This window comes from Arvicola amphibius, chromosome 18, assembly GCF_903992535.2.
Source record: "Arvicola amphibius chromosome 18, mArvAmp1.2, whole genome shotgun sequence".
NCBI classification, from domain to species: Eukaryota; Metazoa; Chordata; class Mammalia; order Rodentia; family Cricetidae; genus Arvicola; species Arvicola amphibius.
This window is the reverse complement of record NC_052064.1, coordinates 32,075,562-32,096,794: the sequence shown is the minus strand read 5'-3', so window position 1 is coordinate 32,096,794 and position 21,233 is coordinate 32,075,562. Positions and strand designations below refer to the sequence as shown.

The following is a 21,233-nucleotide window of genomic DNA, read 5'->3' as shown; positions in this document are numbered from 1 at the left end:
GGGTTTTTTTTTTTTTTTTTTTGGTCTTTCTTCAATATGTATTTTTGCCATCTGTCAAAAACAAAGTGGCTGTAACGGTGTTTATATCTGGGTCATCCACTCAATATAGACTTTTTATCAGCATATGTTAACTAGCCTAGTAAGATTGTTTCTGATAGAAAATAATTTTGCATGTATGTAAGCGAAATAGCAAAAACCTCTTACAGCCGGGCGGTGGTGGCGCACGCCTTTAATCCCAGCACTCGGGAGGCAGAGGCAGGCGGATCTCTGTGAGTTCAAGGCCAGCCTGGTCTACAAGAGCTAGTTCCAGGACAGGCTCTAAAAAAGCTGCAGAGAAACCCTGTCTCGAAAAACCAAAAAAAGAAAAAAAAAAAAAACCTCTTACAGCCTTTCTGTATAACTATATACTAATTTAACTCTGTGGTAGTTCAGCATTCGTAAGACTCACTGGGAAAGGCAAGCTTTAAAGAGATTCCTGGGTACCACCCTGAGTTTCTACTCAATCATCCTGTGAGAGCCACAGGGACATTTTTATTTCGGTGTATTTATCTTTTTGACTTTGAGACAGAGTTTTCTCTGTGGCCTAGGCTAGCATGGAGCTCCCTGTGTAGTGCAGGCTATTCCCAAATTTGAGATCCTCCCACCTTGGCCTCCCCAGTACTCCATATGCCTCCACCACCTCAACTGCACATTTTATTTTCTGAAGATTTATTAACATTTAATGAACCTCCCTGTGTGTTGACAGAGCAGCCCGCAGCAGCTTAGTCTCCTCAGCCCTTCTGCTGAAGCATTTAGCTTTCACCAAGACAGGCTGCTTAGGGATCACACACACACACACACACACACACACACACACACACACACACACACCAATGAGGAGAGCAGCTCCAGATTTGCTCTGGGCAGCATTTCCCTCTTTTACTCTGTCTGCCCACCGACCGATGTCCACAGTTTATCAAGGCTGACAGGCGGAATCCCTGGTTCCTCTTTAAGCAAGAATGTCTCACACCAGCTTTCTCAATGCGGCCTTGATGTTTGCCGAGGTTGGCAGCGTGGCAGGGCCAGTGTTGCCCCAGCCCGCCAGCCCTCTGCCCCACTTGCTGGTGCTTCCGGTGTTTACTAATGCGACAGTGAGCGTGGACCACGCATCTGTGTGTGTCCTGGTCTTCCTCCTTCAGGGTGGCTTTGCAGCACATGGAAAAGAAAGAGGGAGGCCTCTGCCAAGCCTCTCAGAATGAGAGGTGGGATGATGTACATTTTAAATGAGCATCCCCAGCCCTGCTGACCCTAAAGAGCTGACACATGCTACACATGGGAAGTCTTTACAGTTAACGCACTCTGAGCTTTTGCCAGCTGCTATAAAAGGCTTCCAAACAAGGCGGGGGGAGGGGCTTGTTTAGGGTGATGGGACTTTCTAGATTCTTGATCTTGTTCCTTAAAGGTTTCAGGTTCTGAGAGGTCATGTTCTTACAGCGCTTGCCCAAGACAGCTCAGATCCTTAACGTGAATGTGGTTGAGTTTGCTTTAAAACCGTTTTGTTTAAATGATTTATACATAAATTAATACCCCCTCAGGGCTTCTTCTTCCAGGGCTCACGGTTAACAGGGTTGTCTGGAGAGGTTATAACTGTGCTGCTTTTCTCCCTCAGCTTCATGACTTACAGGACAGAAACATGGAGTGCCTGGGGATGTTACACGAATCCCAAGAAGAAATAAAAGAGCTTCGCAGCAAATGTGGCCCGGCCGCTCACCTCGGCTTCTCGCAGTCTTACGGACTTTTCACGGGGGTAAGAGTCAAGAAGCTGCCATGTGCTTTAGAAAGGGGAGAGAAGCCTGCGTTCTGTCTCCAGAGTGCACTGTGGCTTATGGTGCCATCAGGTAGCTAGAAAAGAGAGAACATGCTTTGCTCCTGCTTCTGGGATGCAGTTACTGAGTCAGGATTTAATCTGCGTACCACATCTTCCTTATCAGTCTTGTTACATGTCCCAGATGAAGTCTAGACTCGCTGCGGTGTTGGAGGTAAACTCTAAGGGAGTTGGATTTTGGTCTGTGTGCCACAGCTCGCTCAAATGAGGTTCCCCTACCTTAGACCCACCACCTGCCACTTCCTTAAGCCATGCTTTTTAATCTATATGTCTGTTTGCTTTGTGTGTGTTCAATACACCTGATCCATCACATGGGTGCGGAGGTCAGAGAAGAACTTGTCGAAGCTGGTTCTTTCTTGCCACCGTGATGTGGATCCAGGAAGTGGACTCAGGTCGTCAGACATGGAAGCAGATCTTTGCCCGTAGATCCATCTCCCTGGCTACATCCTTTTTTTTTTAATTGCCCCCCATTTAGAGTATGTGCATGTGCATGTGCCTGTCACGTGCCGTGTGTACATATGGAGGTCAGAAGACAGCTTGTCGACTTGACGCGGACTAGGATAACTCGGGGAGAGAGACTCTCGATTGGGAAAATCCCTCCAGATGATAGGCCAGTGGGCAAACCTGGGGGGCGTTTTCTTAATTAATGGTTGATGTGAGAGGGCCAGCCAGTGTGCTGGGGCCACCCCTGGGCCACCGGTCCTGAAGAAAATGGGAGAAGCAAGTTCCCATGGCTTCTGCACCAGCTCCTGCTTCCCGATTCCTGCCCTGACTTCCCTGGCTGCTAGTCTAGTCATCCCTAAGGTGAAATAGCCCTTGGCTCCCCAAGTTGCCTTTGGTCCCAGTGATCTGTCACAGCAGTAGAAACTCTGACTACGACAACTGTCTAGAGGTGTTCTCTCTCTGCCGGGTGAGTCCAGCGATCTCGTCGGCCTTGGGCACACTGCAAACACCGCAACTGTACCGAGTACAAGTTTCTTGGTGGTTTAACTCCACCTAGAGGGTAAGGCTCTTGCAGATAGGAATGCTGATTTTTTTTAATTCGTTAATAAACAGTATCTGGGGAATGGTAGAACACAATTAAAAGTTGAGTTTGTGCCGGGATTTGTCCCGTTGCTTCAGAGAGCTGTTTTAACAGCTGGTGCTTACAGAGAGCTGTTTAGCAAAGTCCGGCCTCCAGCTTGCTGTGTAGCACAGGCTGGCCAGACTGACTGTTGGGTGTTTTTACATTTATTCTAGAGCGTGTGTGCACATGTGTGTGTGTGTGTGTGTGTGTGTGTGTGTGTGTGTGTGTATGTGCGCGTGTGTGTGCATGCGTGTGCTAACATCTATTAACAGTTGATTTTTTTCCTTTCCTGGTCATTCTTTTTGGCTCCATTCCTTATGCTTCTTTCAAGTGGGTTCTGGGGATCGAACAAGCTTCCAGGTTTGCGTGGCAAAGGCCTTTGACCACTAAGCCATCTTGGTAGACCCCAAACATATCCTTCAAAGAGCATTTTTGGAGCTGGGTGCCATGGCCTGCACATGTAATCTCTAGTAGTCAAGGCTGGAGCAAGAGGATCCGCTGAGCCAAGCTAACTTCAAAACGAGAGACCCCTTTGAAACGAATGCCTGGATAAATAAATGAGGAAATGAACAACAAGTCCCAGACTAACAGGCATTGTTGGGAGAACTGGGAAAATCTGACCGGGCTCTGTGGATGAAAGACAGTGTCGTTATAACAGACAACTAGAGTGCCATTACCGGGCATGTCCTTGTCTCTACTAAACTTTGTCCCCGTCTTTAGTAAACATAAACTTAAGCACTAAGTAGTCACAGGGATATGAGACCTGCTATAAAACAGTTCAGGAAAAACAACAACAAAACCAACCAACCAACCAACCAACAAAAATCACCGAGAGAGGAAATACCAAATATATTGATGATCCACGTGAAGAATGCATAAAAATTCTTTGTACTATTTTTTAGAATTTTATTCTAAGTTTCAAATTATTTCAAATTCAAAAATTAAAGCACAAAATTCTTGAGCTCTAATTGCCAGAGCACTCGCCTAGCGTGCATGAGGTCCCCGAGTTCAGTTCCCATGCTGCTAAATAAATGCACGTCTTAAAAAGCAAACAATATGGGTCAGTGGGTAAAGATATAACCCGCCACGACTGACGACCCGAGGTCAACCGAGGGCCCAGACGGTGGACGGGAAAGACGACCCTACAAAGTCGCTTCCAATTCCCATCAACTACAAAGGGAGACGAAGTGGGGAGGCGTGGGAAGCATAGCTACCGAATCAGCCATTGCTCCAAGGAGCTTTGATAACTTTGAGAAATGACATTCTGAGTCCAGAGCCTGTGCAGCAAGCTTTCTTGTTGAACTTTCTGGGACTACCAGCCCCAAGTAATGACACAGAGACTTGTTATTAATTGTGAAAGCTTGGCCTTAGCTTAGACTTTTCCCCAGGCGCTCTTATAACAGATTAATCTGTCTCTGTTAATCTACATCTGTCGCGTGGCTCCGTTACCTCTGCTCTGTCCGTATGTCTGTCTTCGGTGTCCAGTGGGCATCCCTCATACACCTACATTCATCCCGAGTTCCTCCGTCTGCCCAGAAGTCCCCCCCATTCTCTCCTCCCAGCTATTAGCCTTCCAGATCTTTGTTAACCAGTCACGGTGACACGTCTCTCTTTATTAACCAATCACGGTGACACGTCTCTCTTTATTAACCAATCACGGTGACACGTCTCTCTTTATTAACCAATCACGGTGACACATCTTCACACAGCACAAACACATGTTCCTCAGCAGACCTGGGTGCCAGATGTGCCCTTACCACTGAAGTATCGTGACTTCTGGACTCTGGCAGGCGGTCAGGTCAGGGATAGATGTATTCCATGCACACCTCGGAGTATATATCCGTCCTTCCGTCTGTGCATCTCTGGATGTTAAAAGTCAGGTGCTCAGTCCCTGCAGAGCCAGCCACCCTCAGTTCAAACCCACCAAGCATGACATCCATGCCAATTGGATCCTCATCTCTGAGCAAATTATCAAAAACATACAAATTACAAGAGTGAGAAGAAATTGACGGGTTTGCCGTGGTCTGAGGCTGTCGGACCGACTGTGTTTGTTCTCTCCATACACAATATCGACTTCTCATATACTGGTCGTGTCCGTGGCCACCTTAGAAAAATGCGTCATGAAAACGTAGTTGGTTCTCGTTCATGAGTTTTTATTTCCACCGTCGCTCTTCCCCCTTTGAATTTTAGTCTGCATTTTCTTGTATTTCCTTTATTATGTCGTAAATCATAAAAATACACACTGTATAGGCTGTTAATTCATTTGAGGGTGGTAGTCACTTTACATATCTTAAACTACTTTTCTTAGGAATCGTTGGCAGCTGAGATTGAAGGGACCATGCGTAAAAAGCTGAGTTTGGATGAGGAATCTGTGTTTAAACAAAAGTAAGTACAAGTCACAGGGCCGTCACTGCACCGTTGCAGTAAGCACGGGTCACAGGGCTGTCACTGCACCATTGCAGTAAGCACAGGTCACAGGGCTGTCACTGCTCCGTTGCAGTGGAAATCCCAAAGGAGCCACAGGCCAGAGTGCAATGGTGGTGGAGGCTTGCGAGGCCGAGTGAGGTCCTGGGTTCGATCCCTGGACACTGAGGGAAGAAACGACACTGTAGAGTGAGGAGTGGCAGTCAGGAATGACTCTGTAAGGTGCACTTGTCCTCTCAGGAGGGAGCCCTCCTGGACCAAAGTTTATTTTCACCGTTAGTCTCGTGGGCGCCCTCTAGTGGGCGACAGCAACAGAAACGAACGCTTCTCTCCTTGACAGGGCTCAGCAGAAGCGGGTGTTTGACACCGTCAAGGTTGCCAATGATGCTCGGGGCCGCTCCATCACCTACCCAGCCCTGCTCCCCATCCCAGGCTCCAACCGCTCAAGCGTCATCATGACAGCAAAACCCTTTGAGTCTGGCGTCCAGCAAACAGAGGCCAAAGCACTCCTGGACCAAGGGAGCAGCATGGAGGCTCCAGGGTAAGCCCAGGTCCCGGCTGTGGGCCTGCATCGCTCTGGGGTTGGCAGACTCACATTCGTTCCCTTGCAGAGGTTGGGGGGCCCATTCCTGCTGTATCAGCTCTGAGCCACCTCCCAGTTCCAGAGTGCTGGAAAGAAACGTGCAACAGAGACCCATGAGGATGCGATATTTTATCATTTATAATCCTTGCTTTCTTTTAAATATTCTGCGTATTTGGGGAGTGTTTGTAGCCCAGAATAAATTTGTACACACATTTTTAGCATCACCTAACCTCCTTCCCGTCTTCCCTTCCTTCCTTCATTTATTTTTTTTTTCATCTGTTGTTGCTTGCTTTTGGTGGGTGTTTTATTGTATAGAGAGGCTGCCTTGAACTTCCTGTGCAGCCCAGGCTGCCATCAAAATCATGATTCTCCTGCCTCCATCTTCTGAGTGCTGGATCTCCTGGCATGTCTCACCACACCCTACTCACAGGTTTTTTAGTAATTACATTTTGTGATTAATCGCATGGATTAGCTCATGGCTAGGACTTCTCTTCATTCACAGCAAAACAGTGAACCCTCCTGCCCTCGGTGAACGCTAGTAACACTTGCTTTGTGATTCTCTCACCTGAACATAAACGTAGGCATGCCTGCAGTTTCATAACTAAATGAAATGGAAAAGTTAGCAAGGACAATATATTTTTTTACTTTCTAGAAGCAATTGGAAAAGACGCAGTGGTATATAGTATTGTTGATGAGTTTTTTTTTCTCTCTATTTCAAATAGCTTAGAAAGCAGCTCATTGCTGAGGTCAGTCCTTGGAGTGGAAAGCACTGTAGAAAGCAGAGGTCTAGATTGTGATTTTCCCACAGGAACTCGCAGCCCGCCAGCCACCCAGGACCCACTGAGGACAGCGATTTGGCTACGGCCCTGCATCGCCTTAGCCTGCGAAGACAGAACTACTTAAGTGAGAAGCAGTTCTTCGCTGAAGAGTGGGAGCGGAAGATCCAAGTTCTGGCCGAGAAGGAAGAAGTCAGTAGCTGCGACGTCCCCACAGGGACCCTCGACTCACTCTGCGCTGACCAGTCCGAGACCACGGACCTTGGCAGCGCCGGCTGCCTTCGAGGCTTCATGCCAGAAAAACTGCAGATCGTCAAGCCTTTAGAAGGTAACCAGTCCGCAGCAGCTTTTAGAAGCTGTGTGTACATTAGACGTCCCTCCTAGAATTGAAATCTGTCCAGTAGTTACGAGAGCACTGTGTGCACAAGCTGTCTGTCTGTCTGTCTGTCTGTCTGTGTGGCAGTGTCAGCAGAAGAGAGAAGCAGGCTTTTCCTACCGGTTGCTGTGGAAAATCACTGACAGCAGTTAACATGGTGAGCCCAACAGGATGTGGTCACTACTACTTCATCCCCTCCTGCAACGAACTGACCCAACGGGTGTCACTGACACAGGGGCACGCGTGCATGCCTATACTTCTTTCTCCTTCAGTTTTATCTAAAATGCAAGTTAAAATCAGAATATCTGACTTATGAGATAGTGATGGTTCCTGAGTGGTTCTCTGATACTGTGGTAAAAAGTTTCTTATTAAACAAAAGTTTGAGTGGGCCGCCTGTAGGGACTCCAGGTATTGGTTAGAGTTACCAATTCCAGGATGACATCCCCATAGTGAGACAATTAGATGCTCCATCTGGTACACGGACAAGGGATGACTGTTCATCAACATCTGGTAGGCCGGAGCTAAAGGGACACGTTCTCCACTCTGCCACCCCCATTTTCCTGCTCCCCTGGGAGTTCAGGGGAAATAGTCATGAACAAGTGGAGAAGTGCACAAGAAATCCAAGTTATTTTCTGACCTAAGTGCCCAGCATTTGCTTCCGAGTTTGTAGACTAAGCCAGGTGAACCCTGGCTTTCACCACCTGGAGAGTGCAGCCCGCCTCTAAGGTCCAAGGCCTCTCTCCTGCCCGAGCCACCTGGGTCCTATTAAAAGTGCCTTAGTGGGTTTCTTTTCTCCTCCTCTTTAGATGTCCCTTTGAAGACTGTCTTTAGAAATGGAAAGCTATTGCAGTCTAGAGAGATGGCTTAGAGGTTAACAGCACAGAGGTCCTGAGTTCATTCCCGGCACCCACACAGTGACTCACAACCATCTATAATGAGATCTGGTGCCCTCTTTCTGGCCTGCAGGCATACATGCAGACAGAACACTGTATCCATAATAAATAAATAAATCTTAAAAAGAAAAGAAAAGAAAAGCTATTGCTCAGACATCCAACACCATGTCATTTTCTACAGAGATCTTATACTTATATTTGCAGCTTTTATCAAAACATCGAAACCAAATAAGTGTCACTGTCTGTATCGTTATTGCTGTGACTCACAGAGCTCTAGCTTCTTCCAGACTGAGGCTCTGTGGGAAACGTAACGCTTGCCTCCCCCCGCTTGCCTGTCCAGGATCGCAGACTCTCCATCACTGGCAGCAGCTCGCTCAACCAAACTTGGGAACCATCCTTGACCCGCGACCAGGGGTCATCACCAAAGGCTTCACCCAGCAGCCCGAGGATGTCATCTACCACCTCTCAGACCTAGAGGAGGATGAGGAGGAGGGCATCACTTTCCAGGTCCAGCAGCCGCTGCACGTGGAGCAGAAACCTGCAGCTCCCACGCCAGTAACAGGGATCTTCCTGCCACCCATCACCTCAGCAGGTGGGCCCGTTACAGGTGAGACACACGGCCTCGCACACGGCGCCTTGCACGGTCCTGGCGTGGCTACCCGGCTACCCCGCGCCATCTTGCTGGCGTGTACACTCAGAAGGAAGACGTAGAAGCCTAGAGCATTGCTGACGTTTCTAATTTTCTCCATTTTAATCCCACGAGCCTGCAAACTAAATTAGGACGACAAATGGATCAGGTCAATTAATTAGTGGTTTGCATGCCTTTTGTTTTCAGGACTCTTGATGCTCTTACAAGTCCGTGAGACTCCAGGTTTATCTATATGGGTTATGTCTGTTGATACTAATTAAATTAAAATAAAAACTGAGAACTTACCAAAAAAAATTATCTTATTTAAGAGTAAAAGTTCTGAGCTGGGAGGCGGTGGTGCACACCTTTAATCCCAGCACTCAGGAGGCAGAGGTAGCTGGATCTCTGAGTTGGAGGCCAGCCTGGTCTACGGGGTAAGTTCCAGGACAGCCAGGGCTACATAGAGAAACACTGTATCAAAGAAAACAAAATAAATAAATAAAAATTCTGTTGTACAAATACAAATATTTCTGAAAAATAACTATAGTGTGTATAGTAAGGAAATGGTCTTGTTTTACAATTTTGCAAGTCTAATTTGTGACTTAGTAGAAGACTCTCATGAACTTCTGTACTCGGTCTGTCGCAATGTTGTTTAGATGAACAACGTGAAAAAATACGCCCTCATATGAATATGCAGCTAGAACATAAAAACATATTTTAATAGTCTTCAAGAATTATGGATGTTGTTTGAACTCAGATAAAAACTTGGTAAGTGGTAGTTTCTTAAATAGTAACAGCAATGGAATCTGAAACCCGAGCAATGCATTTCATTCTGGGTTTCTTTAAAAGTGTTTGTCCCACACTTTGAACGTTTGCTCATGTATGGTTGGTCATTCAGACAGTCACGCTGACACCCAGATGTTGACGCTTTCCGTTAGATGATGTGTTGATGTCACCACTGACTGCCTCAGCATGAAAGGCTGTTAGGGTGTTCTCATGCTCAGCAGTGGATGTAAGTTTTCCAAAACCGATTTTCACTTGAAGCTTGGCAGTAAATACTGACAGCTTCCTCCCCCCCTCGCCCCCCCCCCCCGCCAAGGAAATGCCTGCCAGATTCCCAAGTCTGAATTATTATAGCTTGTGTGTTGTACTTTCGGGTAAACAGTGTGCCCGGATACAATGCTTTTCTGTAAGTGACTGTTGTTTGTATCGGCTGCATTGTAGCCAGCAGGGGGACTTAGTGCACACTTCCTGTTTTCACACACGGCATAGCAGAAGGATTGAAGGCTTCATGATAATTTCACTCCGTCAGAAACCTTCAGTAAACCTGACTTTGAAAAAAAAATACTTTGACTAGATAAGGGTGAAGAATACAAGTGTAATCTGGTGTCGTTGCCTTGATTTGTGCTAAGGAACCAGAATCTTCACCTATCACTGCTTTTGTGCCAGCATGCAAATGTCAGTCCCATCAAAAAAGGAGAGAGAGAGAGAGAGAGAGAGAGAGAGAGAGAGAGAGAGAGAGAGCGCCTGCCTCATCCTCAAATTATCGTGAAGTTTTCTAGAATCAACATGCGATGCTTTAGGAACCAGGAGAGTAACTTGACCTAGGCACCTGCATAACTAGATCTCAATTTTTTTTAATGTGTTTTTTTTCTCATTTCTGAGCTATTTTTACTCCTTTTATTTATAATTTTAAAGTACTAGGAGTTCAGTTATACACTAATCAGCTAATACTAGCATAGTCTACATATATTCTGTTTCCATTTGTATGAGCTTTCTACGACACAAGGCAGCTGATAAATGCTGTATTGCTAACAGACTAATCATGGGCCTTTTATGTTATTAACCTCGTCTTCCTTTTCTGTGTTTGGTTTCCTAAAAGTCTCTGTTTCAGTTGCAACTGCGAACCCAGGGAAGTGTCTGTCATGCACAAACTCGACATTCACCTTCACCACCTGTAGGATCCTTCATCCCTCTGACGTCACCCAGGTCACCCCTAGGTAAGGGCCTGGTTTCCTCCCTACGTTCCCAGGGTTTTAAGTAGTGTCCTGTGCTCACAGACTGTTTGTCTTTGGACTGTTTTGATGTTGCACTCTCCCTTTGAAGTAGACAGACTGTGATGGATAGAGAGGAAATCGAGGCACAGAAAAGTCAGGTGACTTGAGACAGGAGCCGACAGCTAGCAGGTGACTCCCCTGAGGTTGTTTGTGCCCAGAGTGAATCAGGCTGCACGGTGTGAGGTGCCGCACCCGTCACAGGATCTCCTCCATCTCTGACACACCCGTCACAGGACCTCCTCCATCCCTGACACACCCGTCACAGGACCTCCTCCATCCCTGACACACCTGTCACAGGACCTCCTCCATCCCTGACACACCTGTCACAGGACCTCCTCCATCTCTGACACACCCGTCACAGGACCTCCTCCATCCCTGACACACCCGTCACAGGACCTCCTCCATCCCTGACACACCTGTCACAGGACCTCCTCCATCCCTGACATACCTGTCACAGGACCTCCTCCATCCCTGACACACCTGTCACAGGACCTCCTCCATCCCTGACACACCCATCACAGGACCTCCTCCATCCCTGACACACCCGTCACAAGACCTCTTCCATCCCCAACACACCCGTCACAGGACCTCCTCCATCCCTGACACACTCATCACAGTACCTCCTCCATCCCTGACACATGTCACAGGACCGCCTCCATCCCTGACACACCTGTCACAGGACCTCCTGCATCCCTGACACACCCGTCACAGGACCGAGGACCGCCTCCATCCCTGACACACCCGTCACAGGACCGAGGCCCTCCTCCATCCCTGACACACTCATCACAGTACCTCCTCCATCCCTGACACATGTCACAGGACCGCCTCCATCCCTGACACACCTGTCACAGGACCTCCTCCATCCCTGACACACCCGTCACAGGACCTCCTGCATCCCTGACACACCCGTCACAGGACCGAGGACCGCCTCCATCCCTGACACACCCATCATAGGACCTCTTCCATCCCTGACACACCCGTCACAGGACCGAGGCCCTCCTCCATCCCTGACACACCCATCACAGGACCTCCTCCATCCCTGACACACCCGTCACAAGACCTCCATTCCTGATGATGCTCCCATGTTCAGTACTTTCCTAGAAAAACTTGCAGAAAGCGGATATATATGTGGTTACTGTTGATTTCAAGAAAGGGGATGCAGGCCAACGGTCCAAACAGATACTTTAATGAAGGCTCTGGGCTCCATCCATGCAGCTTGTCTTGTTCTTAGATGCATTAATTACTTTTGCCTTCAGTTTCTGACAGTGTTGTACTTGGAATTCTGCCAACCCGAAAACCAAACATCAGTTTCCAAAGTTGTTTGCATGGCTTGGTTGTGTAGGCATTGCTGGTCACACCTGCGGTAGCGCCCCAGCCTCCTCATTGCAGGCCCCGCCCTAAGCACAGGGTTCCTCTCCCTAGCATGGCCGGCCCTCACCCTAATACTGCCTGGCTCACCAACCAGCTCTATCCGAAGCCCAACCGCCAAGGCCAAATTACTCACTGCACAGACTTGACTTACTGAGCCTTCACGTATTGAGGCTGGTTCTCCAGAGAATCTGAGGTGGGGTTCAGCGAGACTTCGTCTTTGTAGGGAGAGTCTAATCAGAAATGAACAAAGAAAGACAAAGCGGAGGCAGGTGCAGTATGGCAGGGAGAGGAGCCAGGTCCCGTGCATCATGTCAGGAAGGCCAACAGATGCTAGGGAGACCCTGCATTTGAGGCTGGAGTTTTAGCTGCCGGCAAGGAGAGACCCGGTCCAGGTCCTGAGGGCTCGCAACGTTCCCCGCATTCATTAGGCACCAATGTATGTCCTAGAAAACTGATTTGTAAAGGAGTTTTTTTTTATTTATTTATTATGTATACAATATTGTGTCTGTCTGTATGCCTGCAGGCCAGAAGAGGACACCAGACCTCATTACAGATGGTTGTGAGCCACCATGTGGTTGCTGGGAATTGAACTCAGGACCTTTGGAAGAGCAGGCAATGCTCTTAACCTCTGAGCCATCTCTCCAGTCCCCTAGGAGTTTTTATAGGTACACAGTTTAGGGAGCGGCCAGGAAATTCTGGCAGGAAGTGGGGTGAGAGCTGATGTTCTGAGCAGGAAGTGAGGTGAGAGCTGATGTTCTGAGCAGGAAGTGGGGTGAGAACTGATGTTCTGAGCAGGAAGTGGGGTGAGAGCTGATGTTCTGAGCAGGAAGTAGGGGGAGAGCTGAGGCTCTGAGCAGGAAGTGGGGTGAGAGCTGAGGCTCTAGCAGGCTGCTCTAAACAGGAAGTCAGAGGTTCACAAGTGCTATGTCCTCTGCACAAATTAGAGCTCTGGAAAGTTATTACTTAATTTATTAATCTTATACTTGTCACAACTTTAAAAATCTTGATACTGTGATACGTATGATTATCTTGTCCCAGTGAAAATGTATTAAACCCTGGTAACATTTGTTCATGAATAAAGCTGACGAAAAATGAGCCCTTCCATTCTACTGTGACTGTAAATATATGATTTATTTAGCCTTTTTCTTAACTAAGCACAGAATAAGAAACAAGATCTAGTAGCTTCGAAGCTTTTCATTATTTTTAATTTCCTAAAAATACACATTCCTAAGAATAACTGACAGTGCAGTTCATGAATACCCGTGTTTTACTGTTGTTTAGGGCTAAGACTATCTGAGAAAATGGCAGTTTAGCAATCAGATTGTTTTTCAGTGAAATGAAGTTGGAAAGGCTACCTTCAGAACCCAGCTGGCTGGTCATCCCCGAGCAGATGCAAGGTTGCTTTCTTACAAGGCTGAGCACTTTAGTGCATTTTTCTTGATGGAGCAGAGCAAACTGTAAACAGTAAGTGCCGACTTGGGGTTTCTGATCCCTAAGCATGCTCCCCCTTTTCTTCCAGCTCCGGGTTCCCGTCACTGTCCTGTGGAGGTGGTGGGAGCAGCTCCTCCAGCCCGGCTGTGAACTCCCCTGCCATGTCCTACCGGCTCAGCATTGGTGAATCCATCACCAACCGGCGCGACTCCACCATAACATTCAGCAGCACGCGGAGCCTAGCCAAGCTTCTGCAGGAGCGAGGCATCTCCGCGAAGGTGTACCACAGCCCGGCTTCAGAAACCCCGCTCCTGCGGCCTCGCCCCAAGGCCCTGGCCACCCCTTCCACACCACCAAACTCCCCGTCACAGTCACCGTGCTCCTCACCCTTGCCCTTCGAACCCCGAGTCCACGTCTCCGAGAACTTTTTGGCCTCCCGACCAGCTGAAACATTCCTGCAGGAAATGTATGGCTTAAGACCTTCAAGGACTGCTCCCGATGTTGGCCAGCTGAAGATGAACTTGGTAGACAGGCTAAAGAGACTGGGCATAGCCAGAGCGGTCAAGACCCCGGATCCCCAGGAGAACGGGAAAAGCCGAGAGGCAGAAACGAGTCTTCCAAAACCAGACCCTGCTGTTTATTTAAATTCAAGTGGCAGTTTACTAGGTGGGCTGAGGAGGAATCAGAGCCTTCCAGTCATGATGGGCAGCTTTGGAGCCCCAGTTTGCACAGCCTCACCCAAAATGGGAACCCTGAAGGAAGACTGAGGCTCAGCACTGACTGACCTCACGTATAAATTATTAGCACGTGAAGGACAGGGATGCGCGGAGGATGGGAACTGGCTAAGGACAGCAAAGGAAGGTCGCAGAAGGGCTGTGGATGTGGAGAGGGTGTCGTGGGGAGATGGAGGCGTTTGGGTGAGGTCTTTGAGGACGGAGTCGTAAACAGGAAGTGGGGACATGAGTTATGTCAGAGGCAGAAATGGAAGGAAGGGTTAGCGTGCTTCTCCAGCTGAGTTTCCTTGCCTTGAAAATAAAAAAATGAATAGATAAACAAATCCAGCCCTATCGAACACAACAGTAATACTGAACCGCTGGCCCCTCGGTCCCTAGAGAACACAAGCAGGAAGAGCCTGCCTAGAAGAGCCTGGAACAGCACGGCTGTCCCGGCAGGAGGCTGTCCCAGAGGGTTGGTGCAGCGCATTGTCTGTTACCATGTGTACCGGGACTGCAGGCGCTTTCCCCGCTGATGCCCGGTCGAATTGTGCGCCCATCCAATGGTGCGCTCACAGCATTAGCAAAATAAGGAGTTGTGTCCCTTACTTCAAAAGTGGAGACTTTCTCCTTTGAGAACACTCTCAGACACCGAGAGCCAAACACCACCCCGATTGCTTTGTATTTGCGATTACTAAAACTTCAGTTTTTTTTTTAAACTTGTATTTTTCTACAACATAACAAAAATTTTAAAAATAACCATGTGAGCGGGCTTGGGAGGGATTTAGGGCGGAAAATAGGGGGTAAATGGGAATCAGAGCTCTTCAGGACATTTCTTCTGGATAATATGGTGACCAAGGAATGCAGACACAATGCATGTTTCTCAGATTTCCTTGGAGGCCGTAAGGCTTAGACCAGAAGTGCAATCAATAGTACTTAGATTATGTTGTATATTTATATCTGTAAATCTTTAAGAAAAGTTAGTCATAACTAACTTCTTCCAAAGTGTGCTATGCATATTTTTAATGAAAGATGACATGTATTTGCACAAAAATTCTCAGGCACATTAAATTATAAACTGAAGTGAAACCCAGGCGCTTGCTCGAGAGTGTTTGTCAGATTCCCTTGTTTTCCTCTTGTCGGTTAAAACAGCTGCCTCGTTCTTGGCACCTGAAGCAGCCGAGAAGGACCTTGTCATGGCTAAGACAAACAAGGCCTCGAGATGGGTCCCGGGATTCAGCAGTGCATTGCGGGCCTTGAGTCGGGAAGAAAGCTCTGCTTTCTGAGGTGGCCGGCCATGGCTTTGTCTTGAGGGGTCCTTCAGAAAAGAACGTCACATGTGAGGAGAAGAGGGAACTCCTTGTTCTGTCTGTGAAAGCAGGAAGTCTCTCCCTTGGTCCTCTTGGTGCTTAACTTGCAAATGCTCTGCTTGAGAGGAATTCTTCATTATTTCCACGGAAAGTTGCTTCCTTCTCTCTCTCAAACCTCCTCCCCAAGAAGAGATGCACTCAAAAGGTTAAAAAAAAATAAATAAAACCTAAATCCACATGATGGTAAAGGACACATGGGCTTTCTGTATTTCTAGAATTTGTAAAACTTTTCTAAATAAATTTCTCAGCAACCAAGGGTGGTCACCCTTTGCCTGGCCTAGCTGCTGTCAACAGATCGTCACGCACATGTCAACGAAGGACTCCAGGTTAGCAGCCACCTTGCACAAAGCAGACATTCAAACAAGAATTTCTGGTGTTTCACTTTCCTAAATAGTCCAATCCATTAAAACAAAAAGTTGCTTTTCTAGTCTCTAAATAACTGAGTGCCTCCCTCAACAAAAGCTTCAGGCTTTAAAGAAAGGACCCATCCGTCGCTTGGACCTTCACAGCTTCCGAAGAAGGAGCAGGAGGAAGGAGGGAAGCATGGGCTTGACGGGCAAGTAGCGTATTCAGTAACCAGGTGCATAGATGTCACATAAACCATCATAAGTTGGCTAGCCTTTGCGAATTTGTGTTGAGAGTTCTGTACTTCTGTATAGTCCGTGCCTGAGTGACCGCTGGAGGCAGGGTGGTGCCTTAGCACCGAGTGAGCATGTCTGGTTAAAGAAATCCAGACGGGTTTTTGAAAATTAAATTGATTTGTCTAATGTTCTAGCAGAACACAGGAACTGTGCCCTGGTGCGTGCTTATCCCTGCAAGTGAATCCTATCTTAAAAATGGGTTTTGGTGATTTTGAAGTTTGCACCTAAAATTATTTTTGGTACTGAGAATCGGTTAGACCAGGCTGTCTCTAAAATGTAGTAGGACCTGGAGCCTTCCCACGGGTTCTTCCTCCGTGGAACTATTACGCTCGGATACACTGTTCATGTTTTTGTTTTGTTTACAGTACCGGCTGGTGTGTACTTTCATGCGCACATGGGAAAACCCAGCTTTCTCCTTCAGGATTTTCCGATTATTTCTCAGGTACTTCTGAGTGTCCTGTCACTTATTAGGAGAGTCTTCTTAAGCTCAGAATTAAAATTGCCCTGAATTTTGAAGATCCCAAATCTTATGTAAATAGCCTTAGGTTTAAATCCTTAGACATTAATGACCAGTGTTAGTTAAGAAGTTTTGTTTTTCAGTCTTGTGCTGCCTTTGATCTGACACAAATGGTCAGAGTCTGTCAAGAGAAGATGTTGGAGGAGGCTCCCAAGAGCCTCGCCCATAATGAAGGCACGGTTTACACAGTATTCAAGCTCCTAGTCATAATCAGTAGTGAGTGCTTCTCACACCAGGTTGACAAATGGAGCCAGGGCTGCCTGTGTCTGGGCCACCTCTGCCGTCAGGTGTGTAGAGACCTGTGCTCAGAGTGCACTGCCAGCGTGCACAGGGCTGAGTGTGGCCACAGGGATGGTGTGGAGCTCCGGGGGCTCCAGGAAAATAGCATTGTGTCATATCTGGAACCTGACTTTGTCAAATACCTCCTAATGCACCTTCCTTTGCTCTATCAAGTGTAAATCAGATAATAAACACAAGTAGCTTCTTACATTGTCCTGTGTCTCCCTGTAATTTTTGTTTCAGTCCTATACAATCCAGCATGAAGTCTTTACAGAAAATATCCCATATTTGTTGAACTAATACCAAAAAAAAAAAAAAACCCAAATCATTAATAGCCAAGTAGTAAGCAGCTCTTACTGTTTTTTTAAACTTTTAAAATTTTGTTAATGTGAGGATCGTGTTGGGGGTCAGAAACAGTCTGCAAGAGCCAGTTCTCTCCTTCAGCTTCTGGATATCAAATTCAGGCGGTCAGTCTTGGCGTCAAGTGCCTTTACCCACTGAACCACTTGCTGGCCCGCAGGTATTTTTAGATCTGGACTACACCATATCACGATAGCTCTGTCCCAGAGTGACACCAATCAAGGATAAAGTCATCACTAAGCAGACAGTAAGCGTGGGAAGGTTCAGAAATGTGGTTCACAACTCTCTGACCACACAGGTCTTCAGGCATTGTTTCTAAGTGTGAACATTGTTGGAATTAATACAAAGGCTCATTCAATATCCTTGTTGTCTGCTGTGGTCCTGGGGATGGGAACTAGGGCTCACACATAGGCAAGCGGTCTATCTCTGAGCTCTGTGTCCCCTGCTAACCAGGCAGTGGTGGCTCACACTCAGGAGGCAGGCGGAGCTCTGTGAGTTCGAGGCCAGTCTGGTCTACAGAGAGAGTTCCAGGACAGCCAAGGCTATGCAGAGAAACCCTGACTTGAAAAATAAAAAAAAAAAAAACAGAAAGCCACAAAAGATTAATTGTGCTTTTATTTCATTTCATTTTATATGTTACAGATTGTTTCTGAATTCACCTTTTAGCTCGATTGAGCCTAACACGGAGATGCTCCCCGTGCCTAGTATGGAGCCTGGCATTCAGACAGAACACACGCAGGTTGTGAGGCTCCAGCTTCTGTAAACTATGGGATGTGGGGCCATCACTGAAACAGGAGTCAGTGGATTAGAATGAGCCTTAATTTAGAAAAGAAAACCGGAATAGTAAGCAATCAGGTATTGTTTGAGAACCTTCATTAGAAAATGTGCATCTTTTATTTGAGCCGTGGAAAAATCAAAACGAATAAGCAAGCAACATTTTAGCTTGGCTGTTTTGTCTCTTTTGTTTTATTTGGCAAGATCCACTTCGTTTAGGAGGGAAAAAGAAATCCGGAACCACATGCAGCTGACAAATAGCCCATCCCTGTGAACTTCCACAGTCTCAAAGGCTAAACTTCAAGGAAGGACGTGTCCACTGTGGAGTTCTAGGACTTTGAGAAAAAGGGGAAGTTAAAGTCAATTACAAAAGCCTGGGACCGTGGCTGTCTGCCACTCAGACCCAGGTGCTGATAATCTCATTGATCTGGAAACGTAACTTAAGCGTCTTCCTGACTGAAAATGAGATTAAAAAAAAAAGTCTTGCATAAATTCCCTGCTGCTGAGAACGGCCCTTGATTTGCACTAGGAAGCTAAGCTTGCACTGGCTGCTTCTCCAACCTTCTGTTAAGAGCAGAGCGCTTTGGGCCAATGAGGTGCCACTATTCTGTTTCCATGGTGATAAAAGAAACAAACCTCCCGCCATCTCCCTACTGTAAACCCCACAAGTCAGGATCTATCAAAGGACTCTGGGTAGAGAGTGGCTTTCTCTTCAAGTGTGACTTTCACTGAAATACCAGGGGACAACTGAGCTGTCTTCTAAGGGACGCTCCTGGCATGTCTGCTCAGCCCTTCTGAAAGCCATCGTCTGGGATGGTCTTCACCATCCTGTGGCTTTGGGCCTTGGCATCTCAACCGCTTGGGGATAAGTGCTGAAGCCAGAGTTCTGAAACATCTTGATTTGCTGTAAAATGAACCCTGATTTTGTTCTGATGAGGTCTCGTTTCCCTAAAACATTACGGTTTCTTTAAGGCTCTCAGCGTGGAAAGGAACCACAGGGGAATGAATCTTTGAAAGAGTTAAGGTAAGATCACGGGAAGATTTTTCGATGGGCAGTTTATAACCCAGACCCTGTCTCTGGCTCACTCCCAGCCTTGAGGGAAACACTGGGGAGAAAACACAAGAAAGGAAAAGAAGGGGAAACACACATATACCACACACACAGGCACACACACCACACACACACACACACACATACCACACACACACACACCACATATCACACACATACACCACACACACCACATACTACACACATACACACACACCACATACCACACACACATACACCACACACACACCACACCACACACACCATATAAACACATACACAACACCATACACACACCACTACCACACACACACCACATACCACACACACACACCACATACCACACACACATACACATATAACACACACACCACATACACCACACCCATACCACATAACATACATATATAACACACACACCACATACCCCCACACACAGACACACACACACACACACACACACACCAGTAAACGTACCAAAAGGCTCTCCATGTGCTCCGTTTCACCTTGCTTGCCCTGTTCCTACCACACCTCAGTCCTACCTAATGTCTTGCTAATAGTCCACATCTGTTCTGAGGGCTCATTAGTTCTGTATTTCTGGTTTTAAATGCTTTGAATATGGTCCCAGAGGATGCCAAGGGAAGTTTTTAAAGCACAAATTGATACGCATCGAGGCATTTTTATATTGAGGAAGAAGTAAACAAACATTTATCAATACAAAACTGGTTAAAATAGAAGTAAATGCAGCCATAAAAACTCACAGTTGTGGACCAAGAGAAACGGCACAGTGGTCAAGGGTGCTCGCTGCTTTTCCAGAAAACCCTAATTTTGTTCCTAGCAACCACATTTTGTGGCTCCCAGTAGCCTGTCACTCCAGTTCCAGATAGCTAAGGTTCTCTTCTGGCTTCCATGGGTTCCTGAACACTGTGATAGATACCCACACAGACAAAAACACATACACAAAATAAAAACAAATCTTTTTTTTTTTTTTCAATTTTAGAATTGCAATGATATGGAAACATCTCAACTCACTTGAAAGATTGTTTTAAATTTGCTTTAAAATAATAGGATGTTGGCTGGGTGGTGGTGGCGCACGCCTTTAACCCCATCACTCGGGAGGCAGAGGCAGGCGGATCTCTGTGAGTTCGAGGCCAGCCTGGTTTACAGAGCGAGTTCCAGGACAGCCAGGGCTGGGCTGTTACACAGAGAAACCCTGTCTCTAATAATAATAATAATAATAATAATAATAATAATAATAATAATAATAATAATAAATATGTTGGAGGAGTGAAATGGAGCAGAGGTATGGTGTAGATGAATAAGATTAGTCACACTGACAACTGTTGAAACTATGGGATGGTGAGCTTCTTATTCTTTTTCTACACTTGGCTTTTTAAAAATTTCTTGATTGCAAAAAGCTTACATTTTAAAAATGATGGAATGTTACATTTCTGCATAATAGAAACTCATGGCATTATCTTATAAAAATATATACGGGATATAAATATAGTTTGCTTCTGTTTGTAGAAAGTTTTGTAAATCTATTCGTTTAGAATGCAGAAAGTTTTGGAAGGCATTCCTTCAAATATTTTCAGTGGTTATCTTTGGGTGTTACCTTTTTATATTTTTTACTTCCTTGGTGTCTTCTGTTGTGGCTGTGTCTAAAATGAGCTAATTTCATTGTAACACACACAAATAAACCTATATTCCTTTTTTTCGAAAAGAAAAAAGTATAAAGGAGAGTTTCTATGTGCACAATGCCACTGTAGTTCACAGCATTTGTCTCTGTGTGCAGGACCACAAGCCTCGCCTAGGTCTCATTACGTGCAACCCAGCACGAACTGGAATGGGCAGGATTTTTTTTTTTAAAGATTTATTTATTTATTTATTTATTATGTATACAATATTCTGTCTGTGTATATGCCTGCAGGCCAGAAGAGGGCACCAGACCCCATTACAGATGGTTGTGAGCCACCGTATGGTTGCTGGGAATTGAACTCAGGACCTCTGGAAGAGCAGTCAGTGCTCTTAACCTCTGAGCCATCTCTCCAGCCCGGGC

At 46.5% G+C, this 21,233-nt stretch overlaps 1 protein-coding gene across 2 annotated transcripts in view; it reads left to right on the top strand.

Moving 5' to 3' along the window:
• Nucleotides 1-17,197, top strand: part of Trak2 (trafficking kinesin protein 2) — a 56,120-nt gene extending 38,923 nt beyond the window's left edge. For both annotated transcript variants that reach the window (XM_038315174.2, XM_038315173.2), the window contains exons 10-16: nucleotides 1,649-1,786; nucleotides 5,239-5,315; nucleotides 5,695-5,895; nucleotides 6,746-7,041; nucleotides 8,323-8,589; nucleotides 10,493-10,610; nucleotides 13,558-17,197. In XM_038315174.2, coding sequence (XP_038171102.1) covers nucleotides 1,649-1,786; nucleotides 5,239-5,315; nucleotides 5,695-5,895; nucleotides 6,746-7,041; nucleotides 8,323-8,589; nucleotides 10,493-10,610; nucleotides 13,558-14,236 — 1,776 coding nt within the window. In that variant the 3' untranslated portion in view covers nucleotides 14,237-17,197. The remainder of the gene's footprint in view (nucleotides 1-1,648; nucleotides 1,787-5,238; nucleotides 5,316-5,694; nucleotides 5,896-6,745; nucleotides 7,042-8,322; nucleotides 8,590-10,492; nucleotides 10,611-13,557) is intronic.
• Nucleotides 17,198-21,233: the final 4,036 nt, after the last annotated feature.